Source organism: Vulpes lagopus, chromosome 10 (genome assembly GCF_018345385.1).
Source record: "Vulpes lagopus strain Blue_001 chromosome 10, ASM1834538v1, whole genome shotgun sequence".
Lineage (NCBI taxonomy): Eukaryota > Metazoa > Chordata > Mammalia > Carnivora > Canidae > Vulpes > Vulpes lagopus.
The window spans coordinates 61,311,409-61,334,886 of record NC_054833.1 but is presented as its reverse complement, the minus strand read 5'-3'; the positions used below and the strand labels follow the sequence as shown (position 1 = coordinate 61,334,886).

Genomic DNA, 23,478 nt, shown 5'->3' with positions numbered 1-23,478 from the left:
ATAAAAGCCCTGCGCAGCAGCCCCTCTCTAGCTCCCTCTCTCCTGGGCGGAGGTAAGTCACAGCGTCTCCTGGGCCCCATCCCCGCCCCTGGGCCTCAGAAGACACTCAGTGTGGCCGGGCGTGCGTGGCCCTGCCTGGCTTTGGGAAGAATGGCTAGATGGGGAGCTGGATGTCTCAGGCCCAAACGGCCATCCCCCTCTGCCTCCGGCACCCACCGAAGCAGGGTCCTTCAGGCCCTCCTGCCGCCTCCCCACGGCCTTGTCCTACCCTCTTGGGCAGGATCCGTCTGCACACACGGCCTGTCTACATGGCTTGCTGTCCCCTCTCGGCCGCTCTGATCCATGTGGAGGGCCAAGGGGACGCAGTGCCTTCCCCTAACCCTCTCCTCACCCACCGGGGGCTGGGTGCCTGTCCGGGGCCCGGTCCCCGTGAGGCCACGCTGCTGTGTGGTGAGGAGCCACGGTCAGAGATTTCTCTCTGTTCCCCGAAGACGGGGACACCTGACCCTGGCTGGAACCACGAGCTCCTCTTAGGGCCCCGGCCCTCCTGCCAGCCCCTCACAGGAGCCCAACATGGGACCTTGGGGGATTCGCGGCCTTGATGGCTTCCCTGTGTGTCGTGACCCACCTGCTCCTGCAGCTTGCCCCTATCCTTCTGGAGCCATCCCAGCAAGAGCGGGTTCAGAGCTGCACCGGATGCTGCCCGTGTGTCCTGACTTTTCCTTTTGCATATTTGTTGCAGGTCTGATTTTTCCGGGGCTGCTGTTCTGCGCTGCCTGCCTGTGGGTGTGACTCATCAGGTAAGGAAGCAGATGGGGACCCCGGGCTGTTGGAAGCCTCCGGGTAACCTCCCAGTGCCCTTGAAGGCACAGAGTCTCCCAGAGCTCAGACAGCACAACCTAGGCCGGAGAGGAACCTTCCGGCTGCTGGCATCTGAGGGCGCTTCTAGTCTGAGCAACTCAAGGGAGCAAGAGCTGGTTTTCCCATGTGAGGAGGCGGCCCCCTGGACTCAGAAGGGTCCAAATATTTCTTAGCTACTTGCCATTTAGCACACCCTCTTGGAAGAGTGGTGTTTTATGTTTTTTGCTATTTATTTGTAATGCTTCCCCCCAGCAACACCTGGGGTTTGCAGGTCAGGAAGGTGAGTTCTCTGGGGACCCTTCACCATCTGATCAGAAGGATCCGCTCGAGGCCACAGCAAGCCCAAGAGCTTGGGTCACCTGTGCTCCATGCCGTAGCATGGAAAAGCATGGGGCTGGGCCCCTGGGGGGCTCAGTCGGTTGAGCACCTGCCTTCAGCTCAGGTCATGACCTCAAGGTCCTGGGATTGAGCCCTGCATTGGGCTCCCTGCTCTGCAGAGACTCTGCTTCTCCTTCTCCCTCTGCTCGTGCTCTCATTCTCTCTCTCTCTCTCTCTCTCTCTCTCTCTCTCACTCAAATAAATAAGATAAAATAAAATAAAATAAAATAAAATAAAATAAAATAAAATAAAAAAGCTACGGGGCAAATATGCACAGGCAATTTTTGCACACTTGGGTGAAGCCCAGAGGATGGAGGGTGCCGGGCTCAGGGCCTCCGCTCACCAGGCAGCCACTGGCAGGCAGAGCCGAGGGGACACAGCCCCCAGCGGGGTGGCGGCAGGGTCACATGCCCGTCTGCCTTCCAGCGGCACCATGAGTAGCGACACGGAAATGGAAGTGTTCGGCATCGCCGCTCCTTTCCTCCGGAAGTCGGAAAAGGAGAGGATCGAGGCTCAGAACCAGCCCTTTGACGCCAAGACCTACTGCTTTGTGGTCGACTCAAAGGAGGAGTACGCCAAGGGGAGAATTAAGAGCTCCCAGGACGGGAAGGTCACGGTGGAAACGGAAGACAACCGAGTAAGCCTCACACTTGCCCTCCGCGGGCCGCGCAGGGTCCCCCGAGGTGGCTCTGGCACCTGGATGCCCCACGTGGCTTCCCTGCCTCGGCTTCCCAGCTGTCCTTGGGCTGCAGGGTAGGAGGAGAACCCAGGTGTGGCCACTCAGAGCAATTCGTGTTCAGGAGCCTTTGCCAACATTCACATCCCTCTAAGGGCATCGCGAGGGTGCAGGGCTGGGAACCCCTCCTGCAGTAAAACACTCTCCTTTGGTAGCCTGGGTTTCCCTACTTCTTCTAGCAGTTGCCATCTAGCAGGGGAAGGAAGGGAAAGTGGGGAAGGGGTCCTAGTGGACCCCAGGCTCCATGTGAAGTGGCAACCTCCCTATTTCAGGAAGGCCATGAGCAGTGAAGTGTACCCCCTTCTGGCCAGAACGTGGTGGGGCTGCTGGGAGAAATCCTGGACTTCACTGGTTTCTGGCATCGAGGCCAGAAGCATCTGGAAGTGTTTTGAGAAAAGTTTAAAAAAAAAACAATTCAGAGAAGAAAAAAGACAATCTGAAGAAGAGAGCATAGTGTCACTGGGTTGGGTGTGAAGGAAGCAGGCAGTAGGAATCACTCGTCCACGTCACCAGGCCCTGATGCTCCCGGGGGCTGGCCCTCTGCACCTGTCAGGTGTCAGGGTCGAGGGTGGGTTTGCCAACCTGGAAGCCAGGCCCAACAAGTGAGAACCTAGGACGGTCTAGAGCCTTCTCAGGGAGGGCTGGCTGCATGGGCTAGTTTAAGTGAGTCCCTGCTTGAAGGAAGAGAAGTCAGGTCGCCCAGAGATGGGACCATTGCAGAGAGACAAAGGCAAAATCCCTGAGTGCAGACACATTCACAGGCCCTCAGAGCCACCGTGAGCCGCCTGGCGGCCCTGTCTTCTCCTGCTGTCGAGGGGACTTGTCCCCAGCGCCTGCCCCTTGGGACCCAGGCTCTTTGTGGGAGATGGACAAGAAAATTAAAACCAGGGGCAAGGCACACAGAGGACACTAGGTAGTCACCGAACCTCTTCCCACTCAGACCCTGGTGGTCAAACCAGAGGACGTATATGCGATGAACCCCCCGAAGTTCGACCGCATCGAGGACATGGCCATGCTGACGCACCTGAACGAGCCGGCCGTGCTGTACAACCTCAAGGACCGCTACACATCCTGGATGATCTATGTCAGTGCCCATGGTCCCCGGGGGTGGGGGTGCTGGTGTGGGTGACGACGCCGTGGAACAAAAGAGGGGAAGGTGGAGGAAAGGAGAAGGAGAAAGGCAGCAGGTGGGAGAGGAAGTGGGCATCAGTAAGAAGAGAGGCCGCAAGAGGGGGAGTGGGGACGTGCCAGGAGAGCCAGGCTGAGGGCTGGGCCTGGGCAGCGTCACCTGCTGGTGGCAGGGTGGCCTCATCTATAGAGAGAAACCCATCCCTCCTTTACAAGGTTAGAATAAAGAGACAGAGTGACAAAGGCCAAGGGTTTTACATGCGCACATGCATCTTGTACGCTCCCGCAGACCTACTCGGGCCTCTTCTGCGTCACCGTCAACCCCTACAAGTGGCTGCCGGTGTATAACCCCGAGGTGGTGGAGGGCTACCGAGGCAAGAAGCGCCAGGAGGCTCCGCCCCACATCTTCTCCATCTCTGACAATGCCTATCAGTTCATGCTGACTGGTGAGTCTCTGTGGGGGCCGGCAGGGGGCTGCTGGCTGGCGCGTGTCCTCCAGCACAGGGGGCGGACGGTTGGGGTAAAGAGGCTGGAAGAGGCCAGACCTTTTCAGGCCCTACAAGCCCTGCTAGGAAGATTGGATTGAATGTAAGCATTGGTCAAACTACGAAACAAGGGCGCCTGGGGGGATTTGTGGGTGGAGCATCTGCCTTTGGCTCAGGCCATGATCCCGGGGATCTGGGATTGAGTCCCGCATCAGGCTCCCTGCTCTGCGGGGAGTCTCCTTCTGCCTCTCCCTCTGTCTGCAGCTCCCCCTGCTTGTGCTCTGTCTCTCAAATAAATAAATAAAATCTAAAAACAAAAACAAAAACATATGAAGGACTCCTGAGTGGCTCAGCAGTTGAGCATCTGCCTTCAGCCCAGGGCATGATCCTGGGGTCCTGGATCGAGTCCCACATCGGGCTCGGGGAGCCTGCTTCTCCCTCTGCCTGTGTCTCTGCCTCTCTCTCTCTGTGTCTCTCATGAATAAATAAATAAAATCTTTAAAATAAAAAAAAAAAATGAGACCAACATTTTTGAGGGCCGAAGATGAAGCTCAATAGGCTAGTGGGATGAAAAGCCACTGGCTGGTGTGAAGCAAAGGCTTCTCCTCTGAGGGTCACTGTCAAGAAGAAGGCTCTCCCAGCCGCCCCTAGGACCACACAAAACACTATAGGGAAGAGGTCTGGTGTAGCGAACCGTGACCACTTGACAAGGGCCGTAGTGGGGCTAGGGAAGCTCCTTATATCGCTGTCAACTCTGTCTTGTTTTTTCCTTTGGCAGATCGTGAGAACCAGTCCATCCTGATCACGTAAGTACCTAAGGCACAGAGCAGTTTGGGAGCCATGGCTCTTTGTCTCCAAAGTAGGAGGCAAAGGTACCGTTTACTGGATTCTATTAATTAGAAAGGTCTTCGAGTAGGGGCACCTGGGTGGCTCAGTTAGTTTAAGTACCTCACTCTTGATTTCAGCTCAGGTCATGATCTCAGTCGGGCTCCGCACTCAATGGGGAGTCTGCTTGAGGTTCTCTCTCTTCCTCTGCCCCTCCTCCCCTTACTCTCTCTCTCTCTCTAAAAAACAAGAAGAGAGCACCTGGGTGGCTCAGTGATTGAACGTCTGCCTTCGGTTCAGGTTGTGAATATTGGGGTCCTGGGATCGAGTCCTGCATCGGGGTTCCTGCAGGGAGCCTGCTTCTCCTTCTGCCTGTGTCTCTGCCTCTCTCTGTGTGTTTCTGATGAATAAATAAATAAAATTTAAAAAGAAAAAAGAAAAACAGAGCAGAGTCTGTGATGAAAAGGCAGAGATGGAGATGCACACACAAGAGGGTATATGTAAGGTCTTGGAAAACCGGAATCACCCACTGCCCGGGCAGCTCAGCCACAGTGAAGCTTCCCTTGGGCTTCTGCCTCTCCACGTACTTTCTCACATTTGTTTGGTAGGCGTGTGTCTCATGTGGCTTGGGGTATGTCCAGGCCTTTGTGTGACATCTTGCGGAGGCTGTTTATACCAACAGAACACATCTCTCTCTCTCTCTTTCTGTCTCTGTCTCTCTCTCTGTCTCTCCTGATCACTCCAAATAGCGGAGAATCCGGGGCAGGAAAGACTGTGAACACCAAAAGGGTCATCCAGTACTTTGCAACAATTGCAGCCACTGGAGACCTCGCCAAGAAGAAGGACTCCAAAATGAAGGTGGGGGCAGGGAAAGGCTTGCTGCCCTTCCACCTGTGACCTTTGCCTTAACTTCACAGCGGGAGGTGAGGGCAGGCCAGGATCTGAAGTTCTCAGACAGCCAGTTCCTGCAGACAACTCAGCGTGTGGGCAATCTTCCAGGCCTAGATCCTGAGATGTTCTAAAAAGCAAGGCTCTAGGGCCTTAACTAAGGAAGGTCATCTGGGGGAGCAGCTTGGGGAGCTTATTCTTTGAACCAACTTAAAGAAACCTGTAGCGATACTCGCTTTTCAAAACAGATAGGTTACCACCGGTAATGAACTACTGAACTCACTGGAGGAAAGCAAGGAACTGAAGCATTAAGGGAGTTTTACATCAAGACAGACAAGGAGGGGCGCCTGGGGGGCTCAGCAGTTGAGACTTTGCCTTCAGCACAGGTCATGATCCTGGAGTCCGGGGATGGAGTCCCGCATGGGGCTCCCCACAGGGAGCCTGCTTCTCCCTCTGCCTGTGTCTCTGCCTCTCTCTGCGTGTCTCTAGAATAAATAAATATTTTGGAAATAGCAAAAGCGTTTCAGCTGAGCCAAGCTGAGGATTTGGTGGATCCTCCCACCGGAAGGCCAGGGACAGAGGGATGAGGGACAGGCTGTCATGATGTGATGGGCAGCAGGGGCACTCGGAGAAGCAGAGCCGGGGAACATTTCCCAGTGTCAACTGTGGCTTCTTCCTCCCCTGGTCCTTTGCATTAGGGAACCCTGGAAGACCAAATCATCAGCGCCAACCCGCTGCTGGAGGCCTTCGGGAACGCCAAGACCGTGAGGAATGACAACTCCTCCCGCTTTGTGAGTCTGAGTTTTCAGGTCAGCCGGGATTTCTCTGGGGCCTTCAGGGGAAGCAGGGTTCCGGTCCTCCCGGAGGCCATAGGCCAGCGGCAGAATGAAGCACAGCCACCGGACAATTTCAGATAATGATGCCTTCGTGAGAAGCCCAGTAAGCAGGGCATGTGATGGAGTAACTGGGGGCTGCATCTCCCCAGGCATCTGGGGAGAGCAGGAGGCTGGCCTGTGAACCCCAAGATCTACAGGATGAGGAGGGACGTGGGGAAAAGCAAGCGCACACTCTCTGCGGTGGGGCAGGGCCTGGTGTAGTCAGGGGACCTGAGAGGGCTCGTGTGGCGGCTACAAAGGTGGGCAGGAAGCGTGTCCCGTGGCGTGGGAGAAGAGGTAGACAGATGTGGGTCATGCGCCAGCATGGAGGCCTTGGCGGGCCCGTGGGGTGGGGTGTGTGGATTGTATTCAGGAAGCTACTGAGGGATTCTGTGAGCTGAGAAGTGATGCAGTTTGATTTACATCTTGGAAAAAGTCATTCTGTCACTTTAGGACTGGATGGGGTGAGGGTGAGGGGGCACGGTGTTTGGAGGAATTGGCAAATCAAACATGGTGGAGAAGAGAAGAGGAGGAGGAGGAGGAGGACACGCTTAATTTTAAGTAAGGAAGGGGATCCCTGGTGGCTCAGCGGTTTAGCGCCACCTTCGGCGCAGGGCGTGACCCGGGGTCCCGGGATCGAGTCCCGCAGCAGGCTCCCTGCATGGAGCCTGCTTCTCCCTCTGCCTGTGCCTCTGGGTCTCTCATGAGTGAATAAATAAAATCTTTTAAAAAATTTTTTTAAGTAAGGGAATAAAGCTCCTTTTCACCCAGTGGCCCAGGAGGCTAGCAGGAACTTCTGGAGACACTGGTCCCCCCCTTCCCACCCCCTCCTTCACAGGGCAAGTTCATCCGAATCCACTTCGGAACCACTGGGAAACTGGCTTCTGCAGATATCGAAACCTGTAAGTGGATCGCAGGGCAGGTGGGGGCGTCGCGGGGCAGGTGGGGCGGTTGGGGAAACTGCCGTGTCTGTGCGTGTAGATCTGCTGGAGAAATCTAGGGTGACCTTCCAGCTGAAGGCGGAGAGAAGCTACCACATCTTCTACCAGATTCTTTCCAACAAGAAGCCTGAGCTCATAGGTGAGGCGTCCGGGCTCTGACGTCGTGGGACCGGGAGGGCTGCCCCTGCCTCTCCGCAGAGACGCGGCAGCCAACAGGGGAAGCTTCTTTTAGAAGCGGGAGGGGGCTGCAGAAGGGGATGTGCCAGGTGAAGGACACGGAGATTAGGAAGATTAGCCCAGGACGGAGTCCAGCCCTGGCTCCTGCACGCCTGCTGAACGACTGTTTCATTGTCGTCCGGCGCCCCCTACTGACCTAGGAACCAGCCTCTGACCAGGCCGACAGCCTCACCAGGCCCCTTCCTACACCCAACACAGGCCTACAGGCACCTTCTTCTTTGCTCTCGGGCTGTGCGAGCTCCGCCTTCTGGCCCCAGGGCCTGGAAACAGGCTTCAGCCCTTCAAGGAGTTTGGAAAAGGCTATGATGATACCAAACCACCTGCATTTCCCCTCAGGGTGGGCTCCTCCCTGACCCAGCTTCCCTTATTTAATTTTCCCCAGCCTACACTAATAGGCGCCATCCACGCACAGAGCAAGGAAGCCTAAATTTGGGTCCTCTCTGGGGCTCTTAATCTACGCAGCCCGGCCAGGCTGCCTGGACTTCCCCCGACTGTCCGTTCCGCCGCAGCCTGGGGATTGTGAGGCTGCCTGGGAGGAGATTTCTCACTCTAAATTCAGTTTGGGCTCCGGCAGTGAAGGTCTCAGCCCAGAATCTAGGAGCTCAAGTCCCAGATGTTGATGGGTGGGTGTTTCCTTTGCATCCGTGGGGCCTCTTTATTTGACATTTCTCGTTTCAGAGCTGCTGCTTATTACAACCAACCCTTACGACTACCCGTTCATCAGCCAGGGTGAAATCCTGGTGGCCAGCATTGACGACGCGGAGGAGCTGTTGGCTACGGATGTAAGTAGAAGGGAGAGGGCGCTGCGAGGTGCTCCTCCGTCACAAGGGTTGATTGACTAACATGCTGTTCTTTGAATGTCAGAGTGCCATTGACATCCTGGGCTTCACCCCAGAAGAGAAGTCTGGGCTCTACAAGCTCACGGGGGCCGTGATGCACTACGGGAACATGAAGTTCAAGCAGAAGCAGCGAGAGGAGCAGGCCGAGCCGGATGGCACCGAAGGTACAAAATAACCACAAGCCGTTCGCCAGAGCTGGGTGGGTGGGTAGTCAGTGGAGATCATTTGGTGCCTCTTTTGAAAGCAATGAGTCCTCCTTCCACCGGGAGGGGTGAACCCCTCTGGGGCTCCAATGCACAGTATTACTGCCCCCCATTTGCTCAACTACCAGAATGGGCCTGTTTCAGAGGCAATGAGATATGACCAGGGATTTCTGGAACCCAGTCCTGCTTTCCCATAAAACCTTTCATATTCTCATATGAATTTTCATATTCATTTCCCATAACCTTTCAAAGTGATGTAGCTTCCACTGGCCACACACAAGTGGTTTAATGATGAGGGGTATAAGGGGCAGCTCAGTGGCTCAGTCGGCTAAGCATCTGCCTTCAGCTTAGGTCACGATCCTGGGGTCCTGGGATTGAACCCCATATTGTGGGCTCTCTGCTCTGCAGAGGGTCTGCTTGTGCCTCTCCCTCTGTCCTTCCCACTGCTTGTGTGCACCTGCTCTCTCTCTAATAGATAAATAAAATCTTTTTTAAAAAACAAAAAGATTGTAAAACAACTGAGACAAGCTTCCCCAAGCTTTGAAACGCCTGCATGATGTTTCAAAGTGGTTCTCCTACTTTGCCAAGTATCAGGGGTGCCCTTTTGTGATCATCTTTCTTTCCCTGGCAGTGGCCGACAAAACAGCCTATCTCATGGGCCTGAACTCTTCCGACCTCCTTAAAGCCCTGTGCTTCCCCAGGGTGAAAGTCGGGAATGAGTATGTTACCAAAGGTCAAACAGTAGATCAGGTAAGCGGTTGCCTCAGGGCTGACAGGAAGCAGGCTCCCGGTGGCCACTGCCCTCCGACACCAGTGCTCTTTCCCCGGCAGGTTCACCATGCTGTGAACGCCCTCTCCAAGTCAGTTTACGAAAAGCTGTTCTTGTGGATGGTCACTCGCATCAACCAGCAACTGGACACGAAGCTGCCAAGACAACACTTCATTGGTGTTTTGGACATCGCAGGCTTTGAGATCTTTGAGGTCTGGGTTCCCTACTTTCATGATGGCATGTGGCTTTTTATGGAGGGATGGATGGGTCATCACGATCCTATAGGGAAGATGTCAAGGTGAGCGACGTGTCAGAGCATTGCATCTGGTAGGAAACTGTCAGGCGGATCAAGTAGAAGGGAAGCAGCTTTTGTGGGGAGGGCTGTATAATTCCAAGAGAGGAGAAGACGTGCAACAAGTGGAATTTTATAAAGGACATTAAATAAATAAAAGAAAGAACTCAAATGCAATTATTGACCTAGGAAAAGCCAAGCATACAGAGAATCTGATAAGCCAATCGCACAAAATTTACATAAATATCCTGCTGGTTCTAGGTTAGAAGCATATAGCCAGCCATAAGAGCATATATTTAGTGTCTTCCAGACACAAGACATGCTGGCGAATGAAAGATAAGCTTGAGTTTATAGAGGAAGACAGAAGGTATATACGGTACACGGAAGAGTAACTACAGAAAAAGCAGACAGCGGTCGGTGCACAGGAGAGACCCGACCGTGGGGACTCGGCAGACAGAGAAAACACCTTCGGGCTGGAAGCTCAGAGACGTCTCCAGGGAAGAGATGAGATCTGGGCTAGACATTGAAGAACATGCCCGTAGCTGAGGGAATAAATGAGTTGACAGAGCCAGAGGCAAAGAGGAGGGAGGTTGACGGGTCTTTGATTTTGAAGGCAACCTAAATTTGCACGTGGACACTATATTTTGGTTTTAGTATAACAGCCTGGAGCAGCTGTGCATCAACTTCACCAATGAGAAGCTGCAACAGTTCTTCAACCACCACATGTTCGTGCTGGAGCAGGAGGAGTACAAGAAGGAGGGCATTGAGTGGACCTTCATCGACTTCGGGATGGACCTGGCTGCCTGTATCGAGCTCATTGAGAAGGTGGCCTGATCTGTCCAGCCAGTAACTTCTCTTAAACTCTGCGGCTCATCCTGCACCTCATATTTACCCTATGTGCATTTTGCTTTGCTTTAATCCAGCCCATGGGCATCTTCTCCATCCTGGAAGAGGAGTGCATGTTTCCCAAGGCCACAGACACCTCCTTCAAGAACAAGCTCTATGACCAGCACTTGGGCAAGTCCAGCAATTTCCAGAAGCCCAAGGTGGTCAAGGGCAGGGCCGAAGCACACTTCTCACTGATCCACTACGCAGGCACCGTGGACTACAGTGTCTCGGGCTGGCTGGAGAAGAACAAGGACCCCCTGAACGAGACCGTGGTGGGGCTGTACCAGAAGTCCTCCAACAGGCTTCTGGCACACCTCTACGCCACCTTTGCAACAGCAGACGGTAACAGACTCCACGGACTGCCTTATACTCATGCTTTCTCCTGCCACTCAGTTCTCAGGCCCGAAAGATCCCTAGAGATCTGATAACAGTGTTGTGCCATCTTTTATGTTTTTCAGCTGACAGCGGAAAGAAGAAAGTTGCCAAGAAGAAGGGTTCTTCTTTCCAAACTGTCTCTGCCCTTTTCAGGGTAAGAAAAACACAAGTTTATCTGCTTGTAATTGGTGTAAATGATCTTAAGATGAGTGATGTCGAGATCCTGACTGGTTTATTCAAGAATGGTAACATGGTCTTAATCTGCTGTTACTTGGTGAAGCTGAGTGGCAGTATGATAAAACATAAATACACAAATATATAATAATATATAAATATATATGCTATATAAACGAGGTTTAACAAACGTTGGTCTAGAATTCAATTATTTTGTTCTGCAGGTAGTTGGGTTGGCTGGCCTGGGGTGGGGGCAGGAAGCAATCCTCATCACAAACTTTCCTACTTGCCTGAGGGACACAGGCAACAGCATCTCAAGCTCCCAGTGGAGCCAGACACATTTCTGGAACTGGTTTCAGAGAGTATTCTGTATGTGGTTAGTTTCTGGTTCACCATGTATCAGTTATGTGCCTGTATCTCTAGCCATGGGCTATTAAAGAGTTAAATAATTCCATTCTTTAGAATCCAAGATAAGTTGAAAATGCGTATCCTAGTCTTCATTACAGTATATCTCCATCTTTGTAAAAGCCTACAGTAGACTGTCAAATTTCATCTTTTAGGAAAACCTGAACAAGCTGATGTCAAATTTAAGAACGACTCATCCTCACTTCGTGCGCTGTATAATTCCCAATGAAACCAAAACCCCAGGTGAGACACCTGCTGCTGCTGTAGATAGTGCTCAATTTCTGAGAAATCCTGTGTGAGGCTGACATCTCTTGCTTCTTTTCTCAGGGGCTATGGAACATAGCCTCGTCCTGCACCAGCTGCGGTGTAACGGTGTTCTGGAAGGGATCCGCATTTGCAGGAAGGGGTTCCCAAACAGGATTCTCTATGGAGATTTTAAACAAAGGTGCATAATAAAAATGTTCTATATACTTCTTGATGAGGTGTGTAGATGCTTGAATTTGAGAGGGAGAAATACTGGTAATCCACTTCGACAGAGCAGTGTGGGCCTTCATGTCAAATGATTGCCCTACCTCCCAGCCAAGATATACTTACTTCTTTCTTCCACATTTTCTCAGGAGCTTGTCTGATAAATGATATGGTAGGAAAAGACCTGCCTTAAGCTTCAGGAGGCTTAGATTCCAGGCCACCACCTAGCAGTGTGACAATGGGCAAGTTTCTTTCCCTCTCTGGACCCTGGCCTGTTAGAAGACAAGCCTGAATGCATTGGTCTCCAAGGTTTATGACTCTGCTAATGGCCTGTGATTCTTTCTGTGTCTACAATGGCAGATACCGAGTGCTGAATGCCAGTGCCATCCCTGAGGGACAATTCATTGACAGCAAGAAAGCTTGTGAGAAGCTCTTGGCCTCCATTGACATTGACCACACTCAGTACAAATTTGGACATACCAAGGTAATGCCTCAGGTCTGCCAGTTGCTGGCCCGCAGTCTCTTCTTGGAATTCTCCAGCACATAGACTCATATCATCCTTTTCCCCTGGAAGGTGTTCTTCAAGGCTGGTTTGCTGGGGACCTTGGAGGAAATGCGGGATGACCGCCTGGCCAAACTGATTACCCGGACACAAGCGGTGTGCAGAGGGTTCCTCATGCGTGTGGAATTCCAGAAGATGGTGCAGAGAAGGTGGAGCAGGGTCTCTGGTCAAACATGAGCTCTTTATGGGGAGTGGGGGCCTCTCCTGGAGATAACCCATATTGTGTTTTCAGGGAGTCCATCTTCTGCATCCAGTACAACATCCGTGCCTTCATGAATGTCAAGCACTGGCCCTGGATGAAGCTCTTCTTCAAGATCAAACCGCTCCTCAAGAGCGCAGAGACCGAGAAGGAGATGGCCACCATGAAGGAAGAGTTTCAGAAAACCAAAGACGAGCTTGCCAAGTCAGAAGCAAAAAGAAAGGAACTGGAGGAAAAACTGGTGACACTAGTACAAGAGAAGAATGACCTGCAGCTCCAAGTGCAAGCTGTATGTGTTGAGGATTTGTTACCTTTGCTTGTAGACTTGATTATTTAGAAAGACTGGATTTGGGATGGGATGTTTTGCTTTGCAGTTGGGATGCTTCCTAAAGGACTTTGTTTATAACAAGGCACTGGAATATCACAAGCCTTATCTCATTAAAAGAAACTGTTATCCTTTTTTTTTTTTTTTTTTTTAAAGGAAAGTGAAAACTTGTTGGATGCAGAGGAGAGGTGTGACCAGCTGATCAAAGCGAAATTCCAGCTGGAGGCCAAGATCAAGGAGGTGACTGAGAGAGCGGAAAGATGAGGAAGAGATCAATGCTGAGCTGACGGCCAAGAAGAGAAAACTGGAGGACGAGTGTTCGGAGCTCAAGAAAGACATTGACGACCTTGAGCTGACCCTGGCCAAGGTCGAAAAGGAGAAGCATGCCACAGAGAACAAGGTACTCTCTCCGTGGCTCTTCCTGGCTTCGTGTGCTCATTGTGAATCAGACTATTTATTCTTATAATTTGCTTCTGGCCTCTTCTTAGGTTAAAAACCTTACTGAGGAACTCGCGGGGTTGGACGAAACCATTGCAAAGCTGACCAGGGAGAAGAAGGCCCTCCAAGAGGCCCACCAGCAGGCCCTGGATGACCTCCAAGCTGAAGAAGACAAAGTCAATTCTTTGACCAAAATCAAGAGCAAACTGGAACAGCAGGTCGATGATGTAAGTAAATGGTGCTAATTGGGCATCCTAGACCCTCAGAGTTGGAAGAGCCCCCCATGAACCCTCTGGTGCAAAGCATTTGTTCTCAAAAGGATATGGTGCCCTTTGTAGCTGGAAAGCTCCCTCGAACAAGAAAAGAAGCTCCGTGTAGATCTGGAAAGGAACAAAAGGAAGCTTGAGGGAGACTTGAAGCTTGCCCAAGAGTCCATATTAGATCTGGAGAATGATAAACAGCAGCTGGATGAAAGGCTCAAGAAGTATGTCCTAAAACCACTGGTTTCAATCTTCCAAGTCTCTGGCTATTGTGTCTTCACACGTTCCACATTTCCCTTCCCAGGAAGGATTTTGAATACAGTCAGCTGCAAAGCAAAGTAGAAGACGAGCAGACTCTGGGCCTCCAGTTTCAGAAGAAGATCAAAGAGCTACAGGTAGGAGGCAGCCTGGACTTTTCTTTCCCGGGAAGGTCACTCACATGGGCTGGGTGCCATCTGCTGTAAGCCATTTCAAGCAAGTGGGCTGAACCACGGGTTTCCTTTCTGCTAGGATGACATAGCAGCAATGAGCAATCTTTCCATAATTTAAAATACATCATGAAGGTATTTGGGGTCAACATTTCAGCTGAACAGACAATATCCTGGGTTGGTCACTGCAGGGGTCATGACCATGTTGGGGCAGAAAAAATTCATAGCAAAGGAAATTAACAATAGTCCTATTCCTGGGGGAGAAGCCCAAATATTGGTTTGCTTAATGAGCATGGAAACAAGCCTGTACTTGATGTCCAGAGCGAGTCACTGTGGGGACCCACTGTCCATGAGTGAATGGTCACCCTCCCCAGGCTCGGATCGAGGAACTGGAAGAAGAGATTGAGGCGGAGCGGGCGACCCGTGCAAAGACAGAGAAACAGCGCAGCGACTATGCCCGGGAACTGGAGGAGCTGAGCGAGCGGCTGGAAGAGGCAGGAGGTGTCACCTCCACCCAGATCGAGCTGAACAAGAAGCGGGAGGCCGAGTTCCAGAAGATGCGCAGGGACCTGGAGGAGGCCACCCTGCAGCACGAAGCCATGCTGGCCACCCTGAGGAAGAAGCATGCGGACAGCGTGGCCGAGCTCGGGGAGCAGATAGACAACCTGCAGAGGGTCAAGCAGAAGCTGGAGAAGGAGAAGAGCGAGTTCAAGCTGGAGATCGACGATCTGTCCAGCAATGTGGAGAGCGTGTCAAAATCTAAGGTGCTCGGGCAGGGTGGGGCCCATGCTTTTGATGAGAGACATCTCTGGGTCTCTGGGGTCATTCTAGTCTGAATATGGACTCAATTTTCTCCCCCTTCTCAACACTTTAGGCCAATCTGGAGAAAATATGCCGAACTTTGGAGGATCAGCTAAGTGAGGCCAGGGGCAAGAATGAGGAAATTCAGAGGAGCATGAGCGAGCTGGCGACACAGAAGTCTCGTCTGCAGACAGAGGCTGGTGAGTGATGGGATGGGGGGGCCCACGCCTCCTGGTCGCCTGGGGAGTGAGGGCAACTGGCCAACACTAAAGGGCAGTGCTGTGTGGGGGAGAATCTCTAGGGAAGCATCTTTTCAGAGAGAAGCAATCAGAACAACCCTCAGAAAAGTCATTCAAAATATGAAGGAGGGAACATTGACAGTTTGGTAAAATAGGAGTAAGCAAAGCAGATTGGAATGAGAGGAGACTCAGAATATGGCCTGGTTCAAGCTCTTTCAACATTAATAATGCCTTGGTACAAAATTTTCTAAATGACAGAAATGGGAGTGGGGGTGCCTGGGTGGCTCAGTTGGTTAAGTGTCTGCCTTTGGCTCAGGTCATGCTCCTGGGGTTCTGGGATGGAGTGGGCTCCCTGCTCAGTAGGGAATCTGCTTCTCCCTCTTCCCCTGCCCCTCCCCTTGCTCCTTCTCTCTCTCACTCACTCTCTTTCTCTCAAATAAATAAATAAAATGGCATAAATGGGACTAGAAACAAACTCCCAAGTCCTTTCTGTTTCTTGCTGCACACAAATTCAGATCTGTGGTCTGCGAACAAGCATCTTAGATAATAGGTAAAGAAATAGCCAATTTGAATAGGCTCCGGGTAGTACAAATACGGGGGGACAACAGGGCACGTGGGTGGCTCAGTTGGTTGAGCATCCAACTCTTGATTTCAGCTCAGGTCATGATCTTGGGGTCCTAGGATTGAGCCCCACGTCAGGATCCACACTCAGTGGGGAGTCGGCCTCTTTCTCTCCCCCCCGCCACTCCCCCTGCTTGCACGTGTGCGCGCGCACACACACACACACACTCTCTCTTTCTCCAAAATATATAAACAAATATTTTAAAAATTAAGGAATTTAGGGGAATGTTATCTGGGGCTTTTACCTAGAAAACATGGCCCCGCCCAGGCCTGGTTCTCCAGCCCATCATCCCAGTGAATCCATCAGTCCTTTGCTGGCAGCCACAGCCAAGGTTGTGGTTGAGGTTTAGTTTCCACTTCTGTAATCATCTGGAGAATTCACCTCTGGGGTCATAAGGCCTCTCCCCCCCACCGTTTCCTTCTTACTTCTGTATAAGCATATAAACCTGACCCCACCATATTTACCCAAGAGTCTAACTTCAAATTACGAGCTATAAAGTCCAAGGGAAGACACTAATATCTTAATGACAAATCAACAAGCAGCTGGAAATACCAGTCACTGGAAGGTCTCTGAGCTTTTTTAGGTATTTCAATTTATAATCGTTCTCAATGGGTTTTACTGACAAGAGTCACTCCAGGCTTCTAGTAGTTTATAACAACACCCTAGTGGCTGTGTCTTCAGTTTCTTTCTCATGGACACCTCTCATCACCCCCAAGAAAGGACTACACCCTGTCATTTACTGTCTCCCTGGATCTTAGCACAATGCCTTACACACAGTAGGAACTCGATGAATGGATGAGTGAGTGAATAACGTGAAAATATCTCCTTCTGGACACAGGGGAACTGAGTCGTCAACTGGAAGAAAAGGAAAGCATTGTGTCCCAACTTTCCAGGAGCAAGCAAGCATTTACCCAGCAAATAGAAGAACTCAAGAGGCAGTTAGAGGAAGAGAGCAAGGTACCTCATTTGAGGGAGTGCTTCCTTGGTCTGGTCTTCAGTTACCACCTGCAGGAGAACAGGGCAGCTCGACTCAGTAGGTGATGATATAGGAACACCCTTGGACTGTATCATGTCCACGACATGGAAACACTCATCCACTGGGGTGGGGTGGGGGGTCTCCTCTTTCTTGACTGCTGCAGGCCAAGAACGCCCTGGCCCACGCCCTGCAGTCCTCCCGCCACGACTGTGACCTGCTGCGGGAACAGTATGAGGAGGAGCAGGAGGGCAAGGCCGAGCTGCAGAGGGCGCTGTCCAAGGCCAACAGCGAGGTGGCCCAGTGGAGGACCAAATATGAGACAGATGCCATCCAGCGCACCGAGGAGTTGGAGGAGGCCAAGTATGCGAGTCCATTTGCCTGTAGAAGAATGAGAGGTCTCAAATGATGATAAGATAGATGGCACTGGCTTCCGAACTACTTGTTACATTACAAGTTTAGGGAAACAAGATGTTTCCCCACCTTTTCTGTGTCTTCATGCAGTGCTGTGCGCTCCATGAGAGGGACTTGGTGTTAGCACACCACATTAAGACAAACAACTCTGATCTTGGTTAGAGACAAGGCAGGTTATTGATCACTAGTTTTTAGCAGACAGGGAATTCTTCTGGGCTTTTGAAGGCAAATGGGTGTTTGAGTCACGCAGATGAGCGATTCCAACTTGATGAACAGTGATGTTAAAGAGGCTTGAGGTTTGAATAGTGTCTGCTTCCCTTTCACATTCTTTAAGGAAAAAACTTGCTCAGCGCCTTCAGGATTCGGAGGAACAGGTTGAGGCAGTGAATGCTAAATGTGCTTCCCTGGAGAAGACCAAGCAGAGGCTGCAAGGGGAAGTCGAGGATCTGATGGTTGATGTTGAAAGGGCCAACTCACTGGCCGCCGCTCTGGACAAAAAGCAGAGGAATTTTGACAAGGTGTGGGGTCAGCTCCGTGCAAGCTGCATGCTTCATGTGGGGACCCCCTGGTAGTCATGGAAGGAGGAGACTGGGCCCCAGTCTTGACTCTGCCCCATCAGCCGTGTGGCCTCGGGCAACTCCCAAGCTTCCTTGGGCTGTCGTTTCCTTGTGCGTAAAATGAACCGGGCGTGGGATGGGGGTGGAGGTCCATATCAAGCATTGTCAGCAGACGCAAACCTATTTTTACCATGCGTTCAGTTCCACACATTTCTGGTCTCCCCCACACTGCTGGTCTGTCTGGGTGGCTGACATGTGTAAATCTAACTCAGGTCCCATTGGGAGGCTCTCCGAAAGCCTCCTAAAAGGTACGACATTAAGGTTGATTTGAACCAAAGTTTTAAGGCAATATTTAGAAGTGCAGGGCCATTCTCATAGTAAGAAAAGGGCAGTGAGGCCCAGAGAATTCCTCCCTGGAGGATCCATGTGCTTTTTGGAGATGGCAACTGTTGTGATATGTTGACCAATCTTGAGTAAATTTATGGAACCAAGGAGCTAAGGCAAGACATGCTGCCCAGTGAAGCTCCAATTCTAGGAGTATTTACTGTAGCGTTTTGCTTAGTTAGGAGCTTGGGGATGAGCTGACCAAGGACCACTTCCCATGCCTGTGTTCCAGGTGGTAGCTGAATGGAAAACCAAGTGTGAGGAGAGCCAGGCAGAACTGGAAGCTTCTCTGAAGGAGTCACGTTCCTTGAGCACCGAGCTCTTCAAACTGAAAAATGCCTACGAGGAAGCCTTAGATCAACTGGAAACTGTGAAACGAGAAAATAAGAATCTGGAGCGTAAGCAGTTTGAGACAGCCCAATGCCCCTCCTTGGCACCCCTGCCTGGGTGGGCATGGCTTCAGGCACAAAGCCCTGCACGCGGGTGGGTTGGTGCATGTGCAGAAAGCCCCCATCACCTGTGGGGTGACATCAGAGCCTCTGTCTACACACGGTGTTTTATCTCTAGGAAACAGCCACCTTGGAATTACGGCGAACTAGTTACAAAACACTCAGTAGGTATTTACCGTGCCTGGAAACCTGTGCAGAGGCGCTCAAATGCAACCTAACCTTTTGTCTTTGCAGAGGAGATTGCGGACCTCACGGAACAAATTGCTGAGAATGGTAAAACCATCCATGAACTGGAGAAATCAAGGAAGCAGATTGAACTGGAAAAGGCAGATATCCAGCTGGCTCTTGAGGAAGCAGAGGTGAGCAGAACGCAAGAGACAGCAGAGATGGGGGGGGGGGTACTGTCCTGGACCAGGGTGGAGCTGCAGCCTGGGGGTGGGGGCAGGTGGGAGGAGATGGGTGGGTTGAGATGTTGGGGGCAGGTGGTGGAGGGGCTAGCTGGCCTCCCTCTGTGTCTGCCTTCCTGCCTTCCCATCTCTGCCAAGCCCCAATCCCGAGGCCCACTCCTTTCCTATCAAATGGCATGAGATAAACCTGTGGATTATCTTGGCTCTATTGGAGAAAACTCATTACATTAAAATAGGTCTGAAAACAAGATTTTACAAGACCTTAGATGAATTTAAAGTATCCATAAGGTGCTTTGTGCTCCTAAGGAGTAGGAAGATTTCAATATTGTTATTGTTTGTTGGCATAATAAGAAACAAACAGAGATGAAAGAGATGTTATTTCCACAGTGAAGGTAAATGAGGACTTTTAAAAAATTTTTTATTTTTTAAAGATTTTATTTATTTGAGGGGAGGAGGGGGCAGGAGTAGGGGAGGGGGGTAGAGGCAGAAGCAGACTCTCCACTAAGCAGAGAGCCCAACACCAGGCTCAGTCCCAGGACCCCAGAATCATGACCTGAGTGGAAGGCAGAGCTTCACCGACTGAGCCACCCAGGTGCCCCCAGGGATTTTTTTTTTTTAAAGAGAGTTTTGAATATTGTAGAGTTATAGTTGTGAATGTCCCATGCAGCTTCATCATCACAATGGGTGGTGGTGTAGCAGGCTCTGTCCCTTCACCGGCACTAGTCTGTTTTATTTTTGTTCCCTGAAGGCCGCCCTTGAGCATGAAGAGGCCAAGATCCTCCGGATCCAGCTTGAACTGACGCAGGTGAAATCAGAAATCGACAGGAAGATTGCCGAGAAAGACGAAGAGATCGAGCAGCTGAAGAGGAACTACCAGAGGACGGTAGAGACCATGCAGAGCGCCCTGGACGCCGAAGTGCGGAGCCGGAACGAGGCCATCAGGCTCAAGAAGAAGATGGAGGGGGACCTGAATGAGATTGAGATCCAGCTGAGCCACGCCAACCGCCAGGCAGCCGAGACCCTCAAGCACCTCCGGAGCGTGCAGGGGCAGCTCAAGGTTGGAGGCAGCTCCTCAGGGGGGTGGGGGGGGACACCTCTCCTGTCCGCAAACACTCAAAGACAGAGACTTGACTCAAGGCTCCAATGTCTCAATGCCAACGAGACCTTTCTCTTCCTGATTGTCTGGCCAGGACACCCAGCTCCACCTGGACGACGCCCTCCGGGGCCAGGAGGACCTCAAGGAGCAGCTGGCCATGGTGGAGCGCAGAGCCAACCTGCTGCAGGCAGAGGTGGAGGAGCTGCGGGCGTCGCTGGAGCAGACGGAGAGGGCTCGGAAGCTGGCTGAGCAGGAGCTCCTGGACGCCAACGAGAGGGTGCAGCTGCTGCACACCCAGGTGAGGGGCCGGCAGGCAGGGGGGAGAGACCCACACCTGACCCGCGCCAGGTGACACCGCTCCTCCTGCCCTAGAACACCAGCCTCATCCACACCAAGAGGAAGCTGGAGGCCGACCTGACACAGCTCCAGAGCGAGGTTGAAGACGCCAGCAGGGATGCGAGGAATGCGGAGGAGAAGGCAAAGAAGGCCATCACAGACGTAAGGGGTCCCATCCTCTGCCTGTGTGTGGCGGCCACATCCAGCGGCACTGAAGCCCCTCCTTCTCCCCCACCCTGAGATAGCTCCCACTAGGCAGGTTGGGGCCTTCCAGGACGGGGGGGGGGGGGGGGGCACGCGCGGCTGCATTGTGCTCCCAAACTACAATCCACCTCCCCCTCCCATCCAACTCCGCACATCCCCTCTGGCACATAGGCCATAATGATAAATAATGAAGCACAGGAAAAAAAAAGACCGGAAAGGACTAGAGTCCTTTTCTAAAGCCCATAGAGAGGTTTGCTCTTCTTCCCTGCAATATCTGACTTATTGCAAAGATGGAAATGGGACCCTCAGATGCCGGTGTCTCGGGGTCTCACCCAAGTTCACAGGGCGGGTCGCCAGCCCTCCCACCTGCACCTGAGCGGCCTGGTCCCTGGCGGCCACAGCTCCGCAGCGCCACCTGCCGCCTGGTGGGGCCCCTACACCTCTTCTGCTGGGGCGTCTGCAGGCCTCGGTACCCCGCCCGCCTTCCCTTAGACTCACTCTCCCGGGGACAGAGTTCCTAACCTTCAGGAACACAGAACTGGCCTTCACAAAGCAAAGAAGGACCGTGGTGCCCTTGATAAAGGGCATGATGAAGAAACTGGACCTCACCTCGATGGGCAGCCAGATTTCCAAGAATTTCCTAATCTTACCGATGGCATGGCCATAGCTTGCCATGACTCCTTTACAATAAGGTCTCCACATTTCCAGAAGTAAATCTGAGGGGTTCCTGGGCCCGGCCTCCAGAACTCTTCTTTCCTTCAAAACAGCCTCCCAGTCATCACGTCCTCCTCACATCCTATACTGACCTGAGCCCACAGTATCCACCACCCCGAGTAGGCCAGTCTTGCTGGTAGTGAATAAAGCAATAGTGTTTTTTAAAGCAAAAGCAAAAACAAAAACAAAAAACAAAAAAACCCAACAACTCACTCTCCCCAAACTTGCCCTGCAGGTCCCAACTGGGTCTTCTCCAGGCCTTGGGTTCCTTTGAAAACATACTGGTGACAAGAAATAAAGAATTTGCCGGGGCAGGGAGGGGTGGGTAGAGTAAGGTCCCAAGGAGGCCAGTTTAAGAAAGGGAAGAAACCAAAATTTTCCATCCAGTCCCTAGCCGTGGCATTGCTTGGGTTATGTCCCCAGCGTAGCTCTTCTCACATTCCACTGTGGAAGGGTAGGCTCAATCACTGCCTTACCTGTTGTCCTTCTCTAGCGTGGCTCTGCTCAGCAACAAGGCACCTGGTCTTTGTCTGCATTTACAGGCGGCCATGATGGCCGAGGAGCTGAAGAAGGAGCAGGACACCAGTGCCCACCTGGAGCGGATGAAGAAGAACATGGAGCAGACGGTGAAGGACCTGCAGCATCGTCTGGACGAGGCTGAGCAGCTGGCCCTGAAGGGCGGGAAGAAGCAGATCCAGAAACTGGAGACGCGGGTACTGGTGGGATGACCCCCTGCATCAGCAGGGCCTCTGGCCTCAACTGCTCCTTCCCCAGCCCGACTAACTTCCCAACTGTTTCCTCAGATCCGGGAGCTGGAGTTTGAGCTTGAGGGGGAGCAGAAGAAGAACACAGAGTCTGTCAAGGGCCTGAGGAAATACGAGCGGCGGGTGAAGGAGTTAACCTACCAGGTAAGGGATGCCTGGGTGGCTCAGTGGTTGAGCATCTGCCTTTGGCTCAGGGCGTGATCCCGGGGTCCTGGGATGGAGTCCCGCATCAGGGTCCCTGCATGGAGCCTGCTTCTCCCTCTGCCTGTGTCTCTGCCTCTCTCTCTGTGTCTCTCATGAAAAAATAAATAAAATCTTTAAAACAAAATAACTTACTAGGTAAGAGAAAGCAAGCCCGATAGGCATTTTCTCTATAAAGCACAAACACCACCCTGGGTTCTCTCTCCAGAAGAGGGGGAGACACCTGCTGCCCCAGAAAATTGGCCAGACTTCAAGTGACTCCCCCCTCCTCTTCTAGCTACAGGCTCTGTTCTTGCCTTTAGAGTGAAGAGGACAGAAAGAACGTGCTGAGGTTACAGGACCTGGTGGATAAGCTCCAAGTGAAAGTCAAGTCCTACAAGAGGCAGGCGGAGGAGGCTGTAAGTCAGACACACTGTGATTTTAGAACGGCAGCCTGGCCTGTCCTTCCCTGTGAGCCCTATGGTGGGTGCGCGCTCCCCTCAACCTGCCTGGGCTCTCTGGTTTTAGGATGAACAAGCCAACGCCCACCTTACCAAATTCCGCAAAGCTCAGCATGAGCTCGAAGAGGCAGAAGAACGTGCTGATATTGCAGAATCTCAAGTCAATAAGCTTCGCGCCAAGACCCGCGACTTCACCTCCAGCAGGGTAGGTGGTTCCCAGCACCACCGGTTAGGGAAGCAGGTGTGCACCAGCGTTGCGTCCCCCGGGGCCACCTGGGAAGAGCCCGCAGTGAGAAGACACTTCTAGGCTGAGAAGAACCTTGGAGAACCCCGTGCTTTAGAACCTGGTCAGTCTCAGTCTCAGGAAAGGAAGGGATTGGCTTAAAGTCACTTAGCTGAGAAGAACTTCACCAAAACCCAAGTTGCAATAAAGCAAATGCCATCCTGAGAAGGAAGGAGCGTGTTTCTGGCCGGGATCTTTCCAGCCCTCTGCTGGTTCTAGTCTGCAGTCACCGTATGTGTAGGTAGATAACCAGAGGTAGGATGTCCCCGAGGATGCAGCTTATTCCCAGGTTCTTAGGCTACGGGGTGACCCTCTCCATGTATGCAACCAAGTATTCTCCTGAGGTCCCCCAAATATCCTGTCCTACTGAAAAACAGCAGCGAGCAACTCCAAATGCTTGCGGGGAGAGGGGACGGGAAGAAATGTGGGTCTGCCACCTGACATAATAAAAAACACCCACTTTCTTTCCAGATGGTGGTCCATGAGAGCGAAGAGTGAGTGAGCCTCTTCTGGAGCAGGACGGGAAATATGCAAAATGTGTATTTTCATGGTTCCTGGCCATTACAGTTCATTTCCATGTGACTCACATGCATTAAACTCTGCTTCGTTTCCAAA

At 52.1% G+C, this 23,478-nt stretch overlaps 1 protein-coding gene across 1 annotated transcript; it reads left to right on the top strand.

Annotated features, from left to right (window-relative positions):
- Window positions 1–23,478, top strand: LOC121499334 (myosin-3-like). The gene is given in 42 exon segments (XM_041769873.1): window positions 1–52; window positions 743–800; window positions 1,666–1,876; window positions 2,916–3,059; window positions 3,393–3,549; window positions 4,367–4,394; window positions 5,163–5,271; window positions 6,000–6,092; window positions 7,015–7,078; window positions 7,158–7,256; window positions 8,033–8,136; window positions 8,219–8,357; window positions 9,028–9,146; window positions 9,228–9,377; window positions 10,112–10,282; window positions 10,381–10,687; window positions 10,804–10,874; window positions 11,455–11,542; window positions 11,627–11,744; window positions 12,128–12,251; window positions 12,342–12,478; window positions 12,562–12,817; window positions 13,010–13,111; window positions 13,113–13,253; window positions 13,342–13,518; window positions 13,630–13,775; window positions 13,856–13,946; window positions 14,354–14,743; window positions 14,854–14,980; window positions 16,480–16,598; window positions 16,781–16,977; window positions 17,363–17,546; window positions 18,202–18,367; window positions 18,653–18,777; window positions 19,574–19,882; window positions 20,016–20,219; window positions 20,294–20,419; window positions 21,718–21,888; window positions 21,979–22,083; window positions 22,443–22,538; window positions 22,648–22,785; window positions 23,335–23,478. Coding segments are annotated over 40 exon segments (5,823 nt in total). The 5' UTR covers window positions 1–52; window positions 743–800; window positions 1,666–1,672; the 3' UTR covers window positions 23,362–23,478.